The sequence below is a fragment of the Ranitomeya variabilis genome, chromosome 1 (genome assembly GCF_051348905.1).
Source record: "Ranitomeya variabilis isolate aRanVar5 chromosome 1, aRanVar5.hap1, whole genome shotgun sequence".
In the NCBI taxonomy this organism is placed as follows: domain Eukaryota; kingdom Metazoa; phylum Chordata; class Amphibia; order Anura; family Dendrobatidae; genus Ranitomeya; species Ranitomeya variabilis.
The window spans coordinates 298,280,943-298,295,570 of record NC_135232.1 but is presented as its reverse complement, the minus strand read 5'-3'; the positions used below and the strand labels follow the sequence as shown (position 1 = coordinate 298,295,570).

At 43.2% G+C, this 14,628-nt stretch overlaps 1 protein-coding gene across 2 annotated transcripts in view; it reads left to right on the top strand.

The window, feature by feature from the left end:
* Positions 1–6,711, top strand: part of CRYBB3 (crystallin beta B3) — a 99,046-nt gene extending 92,335 nt beyond the window's left edge. For both annotated transcript variants that reach the window (XM_077280869.1, XM_077280870.1), the window contains exons 4-6: positions 25–157; positions 1,863–2,005; positions 6,345–6,711. In XM_077280869.1, coding sequence (XP_077136984.1) covers positions 25–157; positions 1,863–2,005; positions 6,345–6,558 — 490 coding nt within the window. In that variant the 3' untranslated portion in view covers positions 6,559–6,711. The remainder of the gene's footprint in view (positions 1–24; positions 158–1,862; positions 2,006–6,344) is intronic.
* Positions 6,712–14,628: the final 7,917 nt, after the last annotated feature.

Sequence of the window (14,628 nt, the reverse complement as noted above, 5' to 3'; positions counted from 1 at the left end):
TCATCATTCATTCTTCACATATAGATGGCTCAGTTTTGAACGTCAAACGTTTGGTGGGGAACAGTTTGTCTTAGAAAAGGGCAACTATCCAAGATGGGACACCTGGTCTAACAGCCACAAGAGCGACTATTTGATGTCCATCCGTCCCTTGAATATTGTGAGTTATTTTTTATGCTTTTCTTATATAGCGCCATCATATTCCGCAGCGCATTACAGACATTATCATCGCTGTCCCCATTACTTTGTGTGTTAGGAATTGTGACCATGTTTTATGACATATAACTATAAACGCATCCTAAAGTAGTACTGGTCATGTGCAAATCGTTAATATGCCTACGAATAAACATCATGTGTACAACCAATTTAATTTAAAACCATATAAAATTATTAGGTAATGCACATTAAAATATTTTGAAAAAGTTTAAAACCTATGAAACATATTTGTTTATTACCTTTTTCCTAATTTTTGTATCTGTATCACCTAGTATTTTTTGCCTTTATATGGAATTAACCCTTTGAAGACCTGTGACGTATGTTTTTGTCACAGATCATGAACAAGGTGTGTGGAGCGGGTAAGGGCAGCGCTGGCTACTAAATGCGTTCTTCTTGCGGTGCTACCTGCTGCTGCACCTCCTAGTTTTTCTTTGTACTCCTTTTTTAGTTTGTATTGCTCATGTCAGCCTTTTAAGTGCATGTGCAGTACAAACTACCGTTTTAAAAAAAAAATCAAAGAAGGAGTTTTTTTCCTGCTGGACACTATGGATGGCAGAAAAGAGCATGGGGCTATACTTAATATCAAGTATAGCATCTCGGAAAATTGGCAGTGCTTAGTCAAATTTGTTTTATTATTATGATCACATAATTTTGACTATTTAGAATTTATTACAATTCCCAAAAGTACGGGATAGTTAAAGGGGTTGTCCGGGCATAGGTATTTTGATGACCTATCTACAGTATCAATAGCAAAGTTCATCAGTAGCAGATAATCGTGAGTCTGACATCTGATGCCCGCTCCAATGAGCTGTTTTTTTCTCTGGCGATGGTCAGATGTGCCTTTTAAAGTATAGCAGCCACTTCTGGCCATTGCTGGTTATTGCACAATAGCTTCTATTCAAAAGAACAGCAGTAGTAGCGGGCAATGGTGGGCAATGGCTGCTCCACTTTGAATGGAGCTACTGTATGCTTAGCACCTCTGTTCAAAGTGTTTACATTTGATGACCACCAGAGCAAAAAACAGCTAATCAGTGGGTTCACCTGGTATTGGCTCCATGACAATCTACTATACTGTAGATAGCTCATCAAATACTTATGCCTGGGCTACCCTTTTAACAGATAAGGGCCCTGATTTTTCAAAGCAAGTTCGCCACAATTCTGGCATAAATAATTGAAAAGCTGCAAAAATTTGTGACTTTTGGAGTTGGCCTTTTGACTGGACTAAGATTTCTGGAGGTGCACGCCACTCGTCATACGCTCCTGAGGCATAGATCTCTGCATGATTCAGGAGCGACTGACTCACAACACGCCCCCTCATCAAGATCGGTGACAAAATCGCCTGGGATCCATCTCACCAATGGAAGCGAGATTAGTAACTAGTAGGGGTACTAGTTGTCGGACCCCTACCAATATAACATTTATCACCAATTCAGTAGCACATTCTGGTATAGTTACACCCCTTTATATCATTTAGTGTTGTACTTGCTCCGACTTCTTAAATAGAGAGTACCATTGCTCAGCTAATATAATAATGCACATACTACTTGTTTTGCCCTCCTTAGTTTCTTTTAGTATATGGCCTAAAATTATATGCTAAAAAGGCTTTCTCTGTAACCACCTGCATTTACCTTGATAATTTTCTAATGTAGGACAGTGCTGAGCACAAGATTCACCTATTTGAAAATGCTGGCTATAATGGAAGGAAGATGGAGATTGTGGATGATGATGTACCCAGTCTGTGGGCCCATGGCTTCCATGACCGGGTGGCCAGTATAAAGGTCCTCAATGGAACGTAAGAGCCCATTTTTTCACATGTGGTGTTATATTTTTTTCTATTATTGTGTGCTTAACCTAATTTTACATCCTAGTAACCATATAATGTTTCCCTAAAATGTCTTCACTTACCATCAGGTGTTCATAATTTCTGCAAAAATATCTTCTTCAGAGACGAAATTTAAGGTGCATTTAAAATGGCCAATTATCGTGAACGAGCATTCCTAGGATTATTTTTCGATAGTCAGCCAGTGTAAATAGGCTTACAATTATCTGACAAATTAGCAAAATGCTCATTTGTTGAGAGAAATGATTTTTATGCTGGCTTAAAAATCATTGTTCTCGGCAGCAGATCATCCTCTAGAAATAGGGCATGTGCTGACAAGAACAATGATAGTTTCTGGACACAGAAGGATCTATGACATCATTTTGTACGCATTGAAATGCGGTCACCCTGTTTAAACACGCTATTAAATGACAGCTTCATAAATATGTAGATTAACGGCGGTCATTTAGAGCACCACTCCTGCGTTTTTTTTTTAGTTTACCACTGGACTGTTATCACTCTTGCAAGTTCCCTGCTCCTACAAATATACTTACCAGCTGTTGCCTTCTGCTCTTCTAGGCGCTACGACATCTTGTGACCGCTGCCCCTGACTGACCGGAAGTCATATGTATCTGAAAGCAGGTTGCGGGATGCAGTGACAGACAGAAGGCAGAGCAAGGGTTAACAAATTTAATAGTTTTAATTTAACAGGGAGTTAACTCCTCGCAGGGAGATGAAGGGTTACACAGGGGAATAGCAGTCCAATTGCGAAGGATATGCAGGGTTAATAAACAAAGTGACAGTAGTTCTGTTGTTCACTTATTGTGTCCTGTATGGTCCTCTGCAGCAGATGATCCCGAAGGGGTGTTGTAGAACCGGCAAAGGCCAGGCGATGTCCTCAGATGGGGTCCTTTAATCGATGATCTGTCTTCTGGCGGCAGCGGTCGGTCTCCAGTACCTTTCGCTGAGCCCCTAGTCCATAAGCACTTGCGGCTGAAACAAACAAGGCTGCGGCACTCTCAGAGTCAAGCGTAAATGGGTGGGAAGCAATTGGCAAGTTAGGCCGTAAAAGTCTGTCCGGTAATCGGCCTTCTCTCCTCTGCACGTGCGCGGTACTCACAGTCACTGAGCGCACGGCACTTCTGTCTCTAGCAGCTACTGAGCGCATGGCACTTCTCTCTGCAGCGGTCCCGCTGGAGGCGGCGGGGACCAAACATCGCAGCCCGTCGCGGCGATGGTGCTCAGAGGACGGAGCACGTTGCAAACCGGCTGCACGCTGCTGCTGATTCATGCCAAACTGCCCGGCACGTGCTGCTCTGCGCGTCCCCAATACCAGAAAGTCTGTCATGCAGTATGTCTCTCATGCAGCCATCCTGGATCTGTGCTCTGCAGTCCTTATCTCTGCTGTGCAGCCTGTCACTTTGCGGAGCGAGCTGCACGCCTGCTTCTGCTCATGCCGGCGGCGGGAAACTCACTGTTTCGTTGCGCACTTTCTCACTGCCTGGCTTAGTCACGCCACCTCTCCCCAGGTCATAGGGCTTGTACTGTCCCCTATTCTTTCTCCCGGACAACACGGGATGCAGCCTCAGCAGTTCCGTACCCAGCATGATGCAGGCACCTGCAGTCTGGTCTTCTTCCTTACATATCGGTCACCAGCCTTCAATGTAAGTCTATGAGCGCTTCGTTTTGGTCTCGTTCTGGCTCTCCTAGACTTAAGGTGCCGTCACATTAAGCGACGCTGCAGCGATATCGACAACGATGCCGATCGCTGCAGCGTCGCTGTGTGGTCGCTGGAGAGCTGTCACTCAGACAGCTCTCCAGCGACCAACGATGCTGAAGTCCCCGGGTAACCAGGGCCGCGCTTAGTAACCCGATGTTTACCCTGGTTACCATTGTAAATGTAAAAAAAAAACAGTACATACTCACCTTCTGATGTCCGTCAGGTCCCTGGCCGTCTGCTTCCCGCACTGACTGTGAGCTCCGGCCGGCCGTAAAGTAAAAGCAGAGCACAGCGGTGCTGTGCTTTACGGCCGGCCGGCGCTCACAGTCAGTGTGGGAAGCAGACGGCCAGGGACCTGACGGACATCAGAAGGTGAGTATGTACTGTTTTTTTTTTTACATTTACAATGGTAACCAGGGTAAATGGAGCACCCCCACTGCCGCAGGGCCGAGGGGTACCCGGTACCGGGCCTCTGTGTCTCAGTCCTGGGGTTGTCACGGTGGCTAGGCCCGGTCCGTGACCCTGCTGAGGGGCGTCCAATGAAGGTGGAGAGTGATGCTGTTGTGGTGTGGTGCCGGTCGCAGTAAATAACAAGGACACCAGGTTGCAGTCTCTTTACCTCTTTACTGAAGGCTTCCGGATCCTCAGTCCGAAGTACGGTTAACCGGGCTGCGTGAGTCCAGCCGGTCCGATGGCACCTCCAGAGTTCCCTTTGCAGGTGGAAATCTGTGCCTACCTTCTAGCGCTTGTGTGTTGTAGTCCTTCCCTGCTGTGCTTATGGGATAGTCCTCACAACTGTTGTGTCTGTTTCTGAAGTTCCCTCACAACTCGATGATGATGTTCTGTTTCGTCCCCCAGATGATATGGCTAGGACACACCCGTATGACGGGTAGGCTCGGAGGTCTTCCGGGACCCTAGAGTCGCCCCTCTTCAGATGTTGCCCCCTGTGTCTGCTTAGGTGATTTTGGGTCAGACAGCCCGCCTAGAACTGACTGTCCTGCCGTAGGTTTGAAGTAAGGCCTGGAGCTCAATACTTCCTCGGCGTTCCGGCCACCGGCTACGCGCCTCAGTAGGATGTTGCCTCGTCTTACAGCACGACTCCTACTGGTGTTTCTCCTTGTTGCGTTGATCTCGTTTCTCACTCAGCACAATAAACCTCGCTTCTTGTCCTTTCTTGGGGTACCGCCGCGATGAAGTGTAGGCACGGTCCCGTAACGTTCTTTCTGTTCGCTAGGCCTCTGTCAGGATCCCACCCCTGACAGGGACCCCCCTGAATCTTCCCCTGCAACACCCTCTGCCACAGGATGTTGCCTGGTTCCAACCCAGTCAGCTTCTCACTAACTTCCTATCTAACCCCCAGTTTTACCAGATTGTAAGGAGTGGCCTAATACATAGCACCCTTAGCTCCCCCTGGAGGCCAGACTGTGAAGTGTATTGGTGTCTGTGATACCTGGTCAGGTGAACTCCTTCAGTGCCATCAGACGTACCATAGCCCCCCTTAGCGGCGGAGCATTAGTACTGCAACGACCAGGACTCTGGGGCGCTGCATAAATATCGGGTTACTAAGCGCGGCCCTGCGCTTAGTAACCTGATATTTACCCTGGTTACCATTGTAAAACATTGCTGGCATCGTTGCTTTTGATGTCAAACATGACGATACACGCCGATCTGACGACCAAATAAAGTTCTGGACTTTCAGCAATGACCAGCGATATCACAGCAGGATCCAGATCGCTGCTGCGTGTCAAACTCAACGATATCGCTATCCAGGACGCTGCAACGTCACGGATCGCTATCGTTATCGTTGCAAAGTCGTTTCTCTTTATTCTATCCTTATAAGCCTTCACTAGCACACAGTTGAAAGGTGTCTGTAAATTTGTTATTGACTGTAGTTTCCAAGGGTTTAAAATGCCACGTTTTGGACTAGCTTCTCCATCTCTTTTCCTGATGCAGCTCCTCTAATGGTGAGATGACTGTGATATCTAGGAACGCAAAGCTTAATCAGTTGTTACCACCTGGATATAAATTGTCTGCACATCTATATTTCCCATACAGCCAAATCGTTTTATTGTATGGTGCCTAGAGAAGTTTTTCTGCACCCGTGTAATATATTAGTCCTCAAGAGTGACCTCTATTTCCTGGCAGCTGCAAGTTCTTGAAAATAGAATGTTTGGACACCCCAACAATGAAGTGCACTAATAGGATATTTAGACTGGGGTTATACTGAGTGGACCGACCCTTTAATTAAAACAACAAGCAGTCCAGGTATGTTCATTATAAGGCCGCCTTCACACGGTGAGTATTTGTTGAGTTTTTTACCTCAGTATTTTTCAGCCAAAATAAGGAGTGGGACAATCAGAGGAAAAATATAATAGAAACACATCACCGCTTCTGTATTTTTCACCTACTCCTGGTTTTGGTTTACAAATTCTGAGGTAAAAAACCTGACCAAATACTGAACATATGAACGTGGCTTAATGAGAAGAAAAGCCAAAAGATTTTGCCATGTCTTTTATTTTTGTCATACACAAACAGAACTATAATTGATGTCTAGGCACAATAAGACTTAATTGGGTTTCTTCTTTGTTACAGTTGGGTAGGGTATGAATACCCCGGCTACCGAGGTCGTCAATATGTACTTGAGAAGAATGAATACAGACACTGGAATGACTGGGAGGCCAACCAACCCCAGATGCAGTCTGTTCGCCGTATCCGTGACATGCAGTGGCACAAGCGTGGTTGCTTTGCTCCAGCCCCAGTAGCAGCAGCTTCGGCCACACCTGCCCCAATACCAGCCAGTAGCTGAAGGAGAGCAAAGCACCATCACCAGCTGTCACCCTCTTCTGCTGACAAGCACGGCAAGAAGAGACGAGTAAAATGATTTTAAAACCTGATGAGTTGACGTCTCTTAATTTTGTCAGTCTGTAATCTTCAATAAAGATTACTGCATCACAGTTATCCTGTTGGTTATATTTTCCCAGTCAGTATATTTGGCGGATTAACATAATGCTCCAGATCAATTAACAAAGTTTTATGTGGAATACACCTTTTTTTTAAATGATAATTTTGGTTTATGAAGAAAAAAAAAAGCCACATGGACCCACCTGATCCTTCACCACCCCTGTCCCAACACTGCCCAGTCCTCTGCCCCATCTACGGTACTTACTATTGCATTTATGACATCCCATAACAGGTACATGTGGCCAATATCTGACTATTACAGATCACTATATCCTTTATTTTATCACCTAAAATAATGTAAACGTAAATTACGTTGCGGTAAAGGTGCATTCTAAGGCAGAAGAGTTAAGCAGTTTTCATAAGCCAAACTACAAAATGTACACTTTTCAGTCTATGTTCACACATTGCGTTTTGCTGTATTTTTTTCTGTAGGCAAAACCTGCTCTCTTGGCAGTAACGAAGCTGCTTACAAAAAGGTTTTGCTGCTTATCTGCGGCGTTTTTTTCTATGTTTTTGTTGTTTCTTGTGCATGCTGATAAAGTTTGGTGCCCTCAGAAAATCTTGATGCAACTTCCTCAGCGAAACCTGATACCTGCATTTTTTTGCTGTGTTTTTGCACTTACTCATTGATTTCTATGGGTGACAAAACGCTGCAGAAACGCTGAAAGTAGAGACATGCTGTAGTTTTCAAAATTAGTCAGGGAAAAAAACTGTGTGCATGAGATTTCTGAAATCTCCTAGCATTTGCTGGTACTGTAAAACGCAGCTTAAAATTTGCATTAAAAACGCAGCCAAAAAACGCAGCAAAAACACATCGTGTGAACATAGCCCTAGACCTCATATGAATCCTCTAAAAATCCATGTCAGATATCAGGATGTGCATTTTATGAGCCAAGCAGCAGCAGTTGGACTCACAAAATTATAACTTTAATATTGGTCGGAAAAATCATTAAAAATTACTTTATGGTCATTCTGGCCCCATTAGGTCTAAAATATCTATTAAATTATGTATGCAGTTTGCATTATGCAGCGTGGTGACAGGTCTTCTGAGGGACCAACCATATTCATTCAAATCCAACACAATTGAGAGCACTTTCTTAACGAGTTGTATTCAGTTTCAGAAACTGAAACAGCACTAAGGCATCTTACAGGTCAATCATTACTTTTTTCACTATGCTCCATTTTCCAGTTGCTATATCTAACATACATTAGATCTGATGATATTTAAAGAAAAATCCCCAAACGCAATCATGATGGTTGATGATATTGTTGTATGTTGTAGGTTTGTGCATCATATAATATTGGGTAGAATGTTTGGGCATGTGTAAGAATCAGGAGGGACAATAGCACACATATTGTACCTGAATACTCTGCCATTGTTATTGCTTCCTTTGGACTGCTTCCTGTCCTGTTTCCTATAGATTACATATGATCATTGCCAGTCCGTTATCTCTGGCTCTTACTGCATTGAAGTAGAGTCAACATAGCGCAACCAGTTTCCTCAGCTGTGCCCTCTTCTGTTACTTAAAGGGAATCTGTCAGCAGGTTTGTGCTATGTCGTCTTAGAGCAACATGATGTAGGGGCTGAGACCCTGATTCCAGTGATGTGTCACTGTGTTGCTGTCTCAATAAAATCAGTGTTTTACCAGCCGGAGAGTATCACTACAGGACTAGGTGCGTCATAGTTAACTTCTTTGTGTAACTCCACCCCACCATTTACTGGTCAGCTCAATGTACACAGAAAGCTGGTGTAGACGGGGTTACACAGAGCTCAGCATTCTGAGCACTGCTACATCTGCAGCAGAGAAAACAGTGATGCATCAAAATGACAGCACGCAGACCAGCGTCGGACTGGAGCATCTTGGGCCCACCAGAGAAAATCATTCTTGGGACCCACTATGTAGCTATATAGAAATAAATACAAGACCACCAATTGTGTGGTTAAACACACTAATATCAGGGTATAATATAAGGTAGTACACATCTTAATTATGTAGCAGGGGTTGGTGTAGGCCCTCATAGACTATAATGTAGCCCCCTCAAATGTAACCTCCCTCATGGAATATAATGCAGCCCCCTCATGGAATATAATTTGGCCCCCCTCACGGAATATAATGTAGCCCCTCTAGCATAATATAATGCAGTCCCTCATAGAATATAGGGCAGCCCCCCTCTTAGGGAATAATGCAGCACCCCACAAAATATAATGTAACCCCCTCATAAGGTATAATGCAGCCCCCCCATAAAATATAATGTAGCACCCTCATCGGGTATAATGCAACTCCCCTCATAAAGTATAATGCAGCCCCTCCACATAGAATATAATGCAACCCCTCATAAGGTATAATGCAGCCCCCCCATAGATTATGCTGTAGTCCCCTCATAGGGCATAATGCAGCCCCCCTCACATAGTATGATGCAGCCCTCCAGAATATAATGTATCCCCAAGAGAATAATGCAGACCCCACACAAAAAATATTGCTGCTCCCCACAGAATATAATGTAGCCCCCTCAAAGTATAATGCAGCTCCCCTCATAGGGTAAAATGCAGCCCTCCTCCACCTCCATCATTGTCCTCTCCCCCACACCCATCATTGCCTTCTCACCCACCACCCCTATCATTGCCCATTCCACCACCTCCATTATTGCCTCCTCCCTCACCACATTGTCCTTTCCACCACTACCATCATTGCTTTCTTCCCTACCACCTCCATCATTGCTTTCTTCCCCACCACCCCCATCATTGCCTATTCCATCACCCCCATCATTGCCTCCTACCCCACAACCATCATTATCCTTTCCACCACAACCATCATTGCTTTCGCCACCACCACCCCATCATTGCCCATTCTAACACCTCCATCATTGCCTCCCCCGCCACCACCATCAGTGTTCTTTCCACCACAACCATCATTGCCCATTCCAACACCTCCATAATTGCATCCCCACCACATCATTGTCCTTTCCACCACAACATCATTGCTTTTGCCCCACCCACCCCATCATTGCCCATTCCAACACCTCCATCATTGCCTCCTCCACCATGACCCCATCATCCTTTCCACCAACATAGCCTTCTCCACCACCATTCCCATCACTGCTCTCTCCATCACCCACATCATTGCTAATCTCCAATACACACATTTCCAATACACACACAGCACCGCACACACACAGCACCGCACCACATACACTCATGCAGGAAGGCAAACAGAGTCAAAGCAACACTGACCTCTCCGCATGTTCCCCGCAGCCACAGCACATCCCGGCAGCATCTTCATCATCGGCAGCTTTGTCTCTGAAACAGCCGCTCGCTGAATGATGAAGTCATCCAGCCGTGCTGTGTCAGACAGGAAGAGCCAGGCAGCGGGCAAAAAGCAGGACGGCATCGGATCCCTGCAGCTCCACTTCTCTGCTAAGCTGCAGAGATCACTCCCTGCCTGCCGATTTTCCTCAGGGTTAGCCACCCTGCACCTCTGGGACCCCAATGCAACTTTACATGCGGGCAGTGTTAGCTTCAGCCTGCGGCTAACACTGCTTGCTATTAAAGTGAAATTAATACTCACTCCTCTCCACGCCCATGGGGGCATGGGGAAGCGTGAATATTCATTTCTCTTTAGCAGCGGGGACAGGCTCCTGTCTCCAGCTGCTGCTCAGATGACAGCGGGCGGGCCCCCCTGACTCAGGGGCCCCATAGCTGCTGGGTGTGCTGCTATTAGCAACACACCACTGGCTGGGGGCACCAGGAGCAGTGGAGGCCCTAGGAGCTGCACCTCCGGTTCTCCAGTGGGCCAGTCCAACCCTGACGCAGACCATCAAATGACACATTGTTGGAATCAGGGTCTCAGCCGCTACATTGTGCTGATCTTAGATTACATGGCAAGTACCTGCTGACCGATTCCATTTAAAAGACTTTTATCTCTTGCTCCAGAATCCCATTCACAGTGCAGAATGATGGTGATAAGCCTAGATTTAGTTACACTTGACTACAGTGCCTTGCGAAAGTATTCAGCCCCCTGGAACTTTTCAACCTTTTCCCAAATATCATGCTTCAAACATACAGTTACCAAATGTAAATTTTTGGTGAAGAATCAACAACAAGTGCAACACAATTGTGAAGTTGAAATAAATTTATTGGTTATTTTAAATTTTTGTGGAAATTCAAAAACTGAAAAGTGAGGCGTGCAATATTATTCGGCTCTTTTACTTTCAGTGCAGCAAACTCACTCCAGAAGTTCATTGTGGATCTCTGAATGATCCAATGTTGTCCTAAATGCCTAATGATGATAAATATAACCCACCTGTGTGTAATCAAGTCTCCATATAAATGCACCTGCTCTGTGATAGTGTCAAGGTTCTGTTTGAAGCACAGAGAGCATCATGAAGACCAAGGAACACAACAGGCAGGTCTGTGATACTGTTGTGGAGAAGTTTAAAGCCGGATTTGGATACAAAATGATTTTCAAAACTGTAAACATCCCAAGAAGCACTGTGCAAGCGATCATATTAACATGGAAGGAGTATCATACTACTGCAAATCTACCAAGACCTGGCCGTCCCTCTTAACTTTCTCAAATCTCAAACAAGGAGAAGACTGATCAGAGATGCAGCCAAGAGGCCCATAATCACTCTGGATGAACTGCAGAGATCTACAGCTGAGGTGGGACAGTCTGTCCATAGGACAACAATCAGTTATACACTGCACAAATCTGGCCTTTATGGAAGAGTGAAACCACTCAAAGCAAATAATTATAGAATCCTAGAAACAACCAGAAAACCAAAAACAACAAGGATCCCTAAAATATAACTTTTAATAATTAAAGCTAAAAACAGTTTGTTCCAATAAAAGAAACAACGGTATTAAGAAAAATACACACAGCTCAAAAAACAAGCTAACTTGCCCTGTCAGGTGTCCTATTTCTGGTACCTACCTGACAGCGGAGGTTGGCACCCTAAGTTTCTGCGGTAGGCGCCCCCGCTCCTCGACGACTGGCCCTAATAGCCCTAGATCAACCCTATGTTCTCTACAGGAGATCTACTAATTACTAATGCCCAGGAAAAATGAAACAAATATAAAAAATCAAAAAAATGCAAAAATTAGAATAGAAAAAAGCAAAAAAATAAACATAGCAGAAAAAACAAAATTGTTATTTACTCCCAGACAAAAAGGTCCCTAATAGGGAGTAATAGAAAAATTACAACTCTTGGGTAGAAATATAATACCAATGTCTCATTTATCCAAAACATATATATATCAGCAGGCTACTCCATCCCATATTAATATTTTCAATTTTTTAAGTAAACATGTAATCATGTATATCCAAAGTTTTCAAATAGTCAAATGACTCCCAGATATATAATGTTCTCAATAGGACAGCGGCCCACATCAGCACAAAGACATCCCAACAACAAACAGGGGACCACCAGAGCAGGTTAAAAGACCATACAGAAGCCACCTGTTGGAGTCTGCAAAAGACCTGAGACTGGGACAGAGATTAGTCTTCCAACAAGACAATGATCCCAAACAGAAAGCAAAATCTACAGTGGAATGGTTTACAAATAAACGTATCCAGGTGTTAGAATGGCCAAGTCAAAGTCCAGACCTCAATCCAATCGAGAATCTGTGGAAAGAGCTGAAAACTCCTGTTAACAAACGATCTCCATCAAACCTCACTGAGCTCGAGCTGTTTGCCAAGGAAGAATGGGCAAGAATTTCAGTCTCTCGATGTACAAAACTGATAGAGACATACCCCAAGTGACTTGCAGCTGTAATCGCAGCAAAAGGTGGCGCAGCAAAGTATTAAGTTAAAGGGGCCGAATAATATTGCACGCCTCACTTTTCAGTTTTTTAATTTCCACATAAATTTAAAATAAACAATAAATTTAATTCAAATTCACAATTGTATTCCACTTGTTGTTGATTCTTCACCAAAAATGTACATTTGGTATCTTTATGTTTGAAGCATGATATGTGGGAAAAGGTTGTAAAGTTCCAGGAGGCCGAATACTTTCGCAAGGCACTGTATGTCATGCTGAACAAGGACATTTATTTAACAGCACTACTACCTGAGATTTCAACAAGCAAAATAGCAGACTGAAGCTGAATCATTATTTTATTTTTCTAAAGAGAGATAAAGGTGCTATGGGGAAATAGAAGCACCCAAAGTATGCTTGTATGTTTGTTATTTAATAATATAAATAGATAAAAAAACAAATTATTGATACATTTAACATAGTTAAGTGTAAACTGAAAGCATCACATAAGGGTAATAATTAGGGATTTTTTTTATTACGAAGATAATAAGTTTAATGCTCTTGAATACATTCCACTACTTGGAGAGCAAACTTATACCTTCATGTAGTACTTCGGATTCCCAACCTATTGTTATTTCCAGTTAGATCTTTACATTGTAGAAAGAAATGTACAGTGAAATCAGTACATTTAAAATGTATAGACTACGTTTACTTGGGACTTGAAGTTGTGACACATGATTTCCACCCACAATGTTTTCTACTCATGGTTATAAATGATGTCCTGTCAACCACATAGAGAATATCTCACGCTAATAAACACCATAGATTGGAGAAACTGTTGATGAAAGTAGAGATATAATGAGCAGCCATTGAAAAGGAGATGGAACAGGAGATAAAACAGGCAAAAGAAGGGTATAGGGTATATAGTGCAGTCAGTCACGGATGTAATAAAGGATGCTCAGCAATCCCCATTTTCAGAGCTTTCAATTAATCAGGTCAGGCATATTGCAGATTTGAAGCTTTCAGCAAAAGTTTCAGCCCTCATACATTTTGGCAATCAAAGCTAACATATATAGATACTATAGGTGCCCCATTGCTCTATATATCCTGTAACCTGTGATCTAAAGCATTTCTCTAGCATTGTGCTTGAATTATTTGGAAAATTATCTGGGTAAGGGTTATGTGCCAGAATTCCCTCAAAACATAAACGTTGCTTTCTTGTGTAAGTTAAAAAAAATTAGTTGTGCAAATGCATTTAAAATGAATCTGTCAGCAGGATAAACCCTCCTAAGATGTCAATGTGGGCATGTAGGTCAGGAGTGAAATGATACCTTGATATCTGTGATCTGATGTCTTATTTCAGAGAAATCCACATTTATCTTATATATATATAAATGAGCCATGAGAGCTGCAGCAAATGTGTTTGTAAGAAGACGAAGTTCAGTTCTCCTGTTCTGTGTTAGTTACATGTCTCACACTGGAAACTCCCCCTTTCATTTACGATGAGCTCTGGAGGCCGATTCTCAGGGAGATCAGTGTCCAGCCCATGCATCTTAGCAGCTCTTTTACATATAAGAAAAATGTGGATTTCTCTGGAATAAGATCTCGGATCACAGTTATCAAAGTATAATGTTTATTCAGCTTCCTATGACCTGCATGATCATATAGATGGCTTAGGAGGGCTGTTGATTCTACTGATAGATGCCTTTTAAAGTTAAATGCATGGTAAAATATGTGATATAGTAACTTCTCTATTAAAACAGTACCAAATTCCACTCTGGATGTGACTAGATCTGTGTTGAGTCATTTTGTAATAGATCCTAATTGATATTGTATTTTTTCAATGTTCTTGTCTTTTGGCTTATAGATACTTACTAACATCTGGAGTAAGTTATTCCGTCAAATAAAAATAACAGTCCCTGACTGGTCCAGACCACAAAAAAAAAAAAAAAAAAAAAATGTCAAAAAAGCTTTGTATCGTCTGTTAAGTCTTTTTGTCTCTGGTCCTATATCTGCAGTAAGAGCATTAAACCAAGTTATCAAACCACAAACCTATTTCCTGGGTAAACAGAAAATACACTTTTCTGAGCCCAGAGGTCTTCAGACATCCATACATACTTCAGAGCCACCAGATAAAAAGGATATCAGGTAATTATTATTT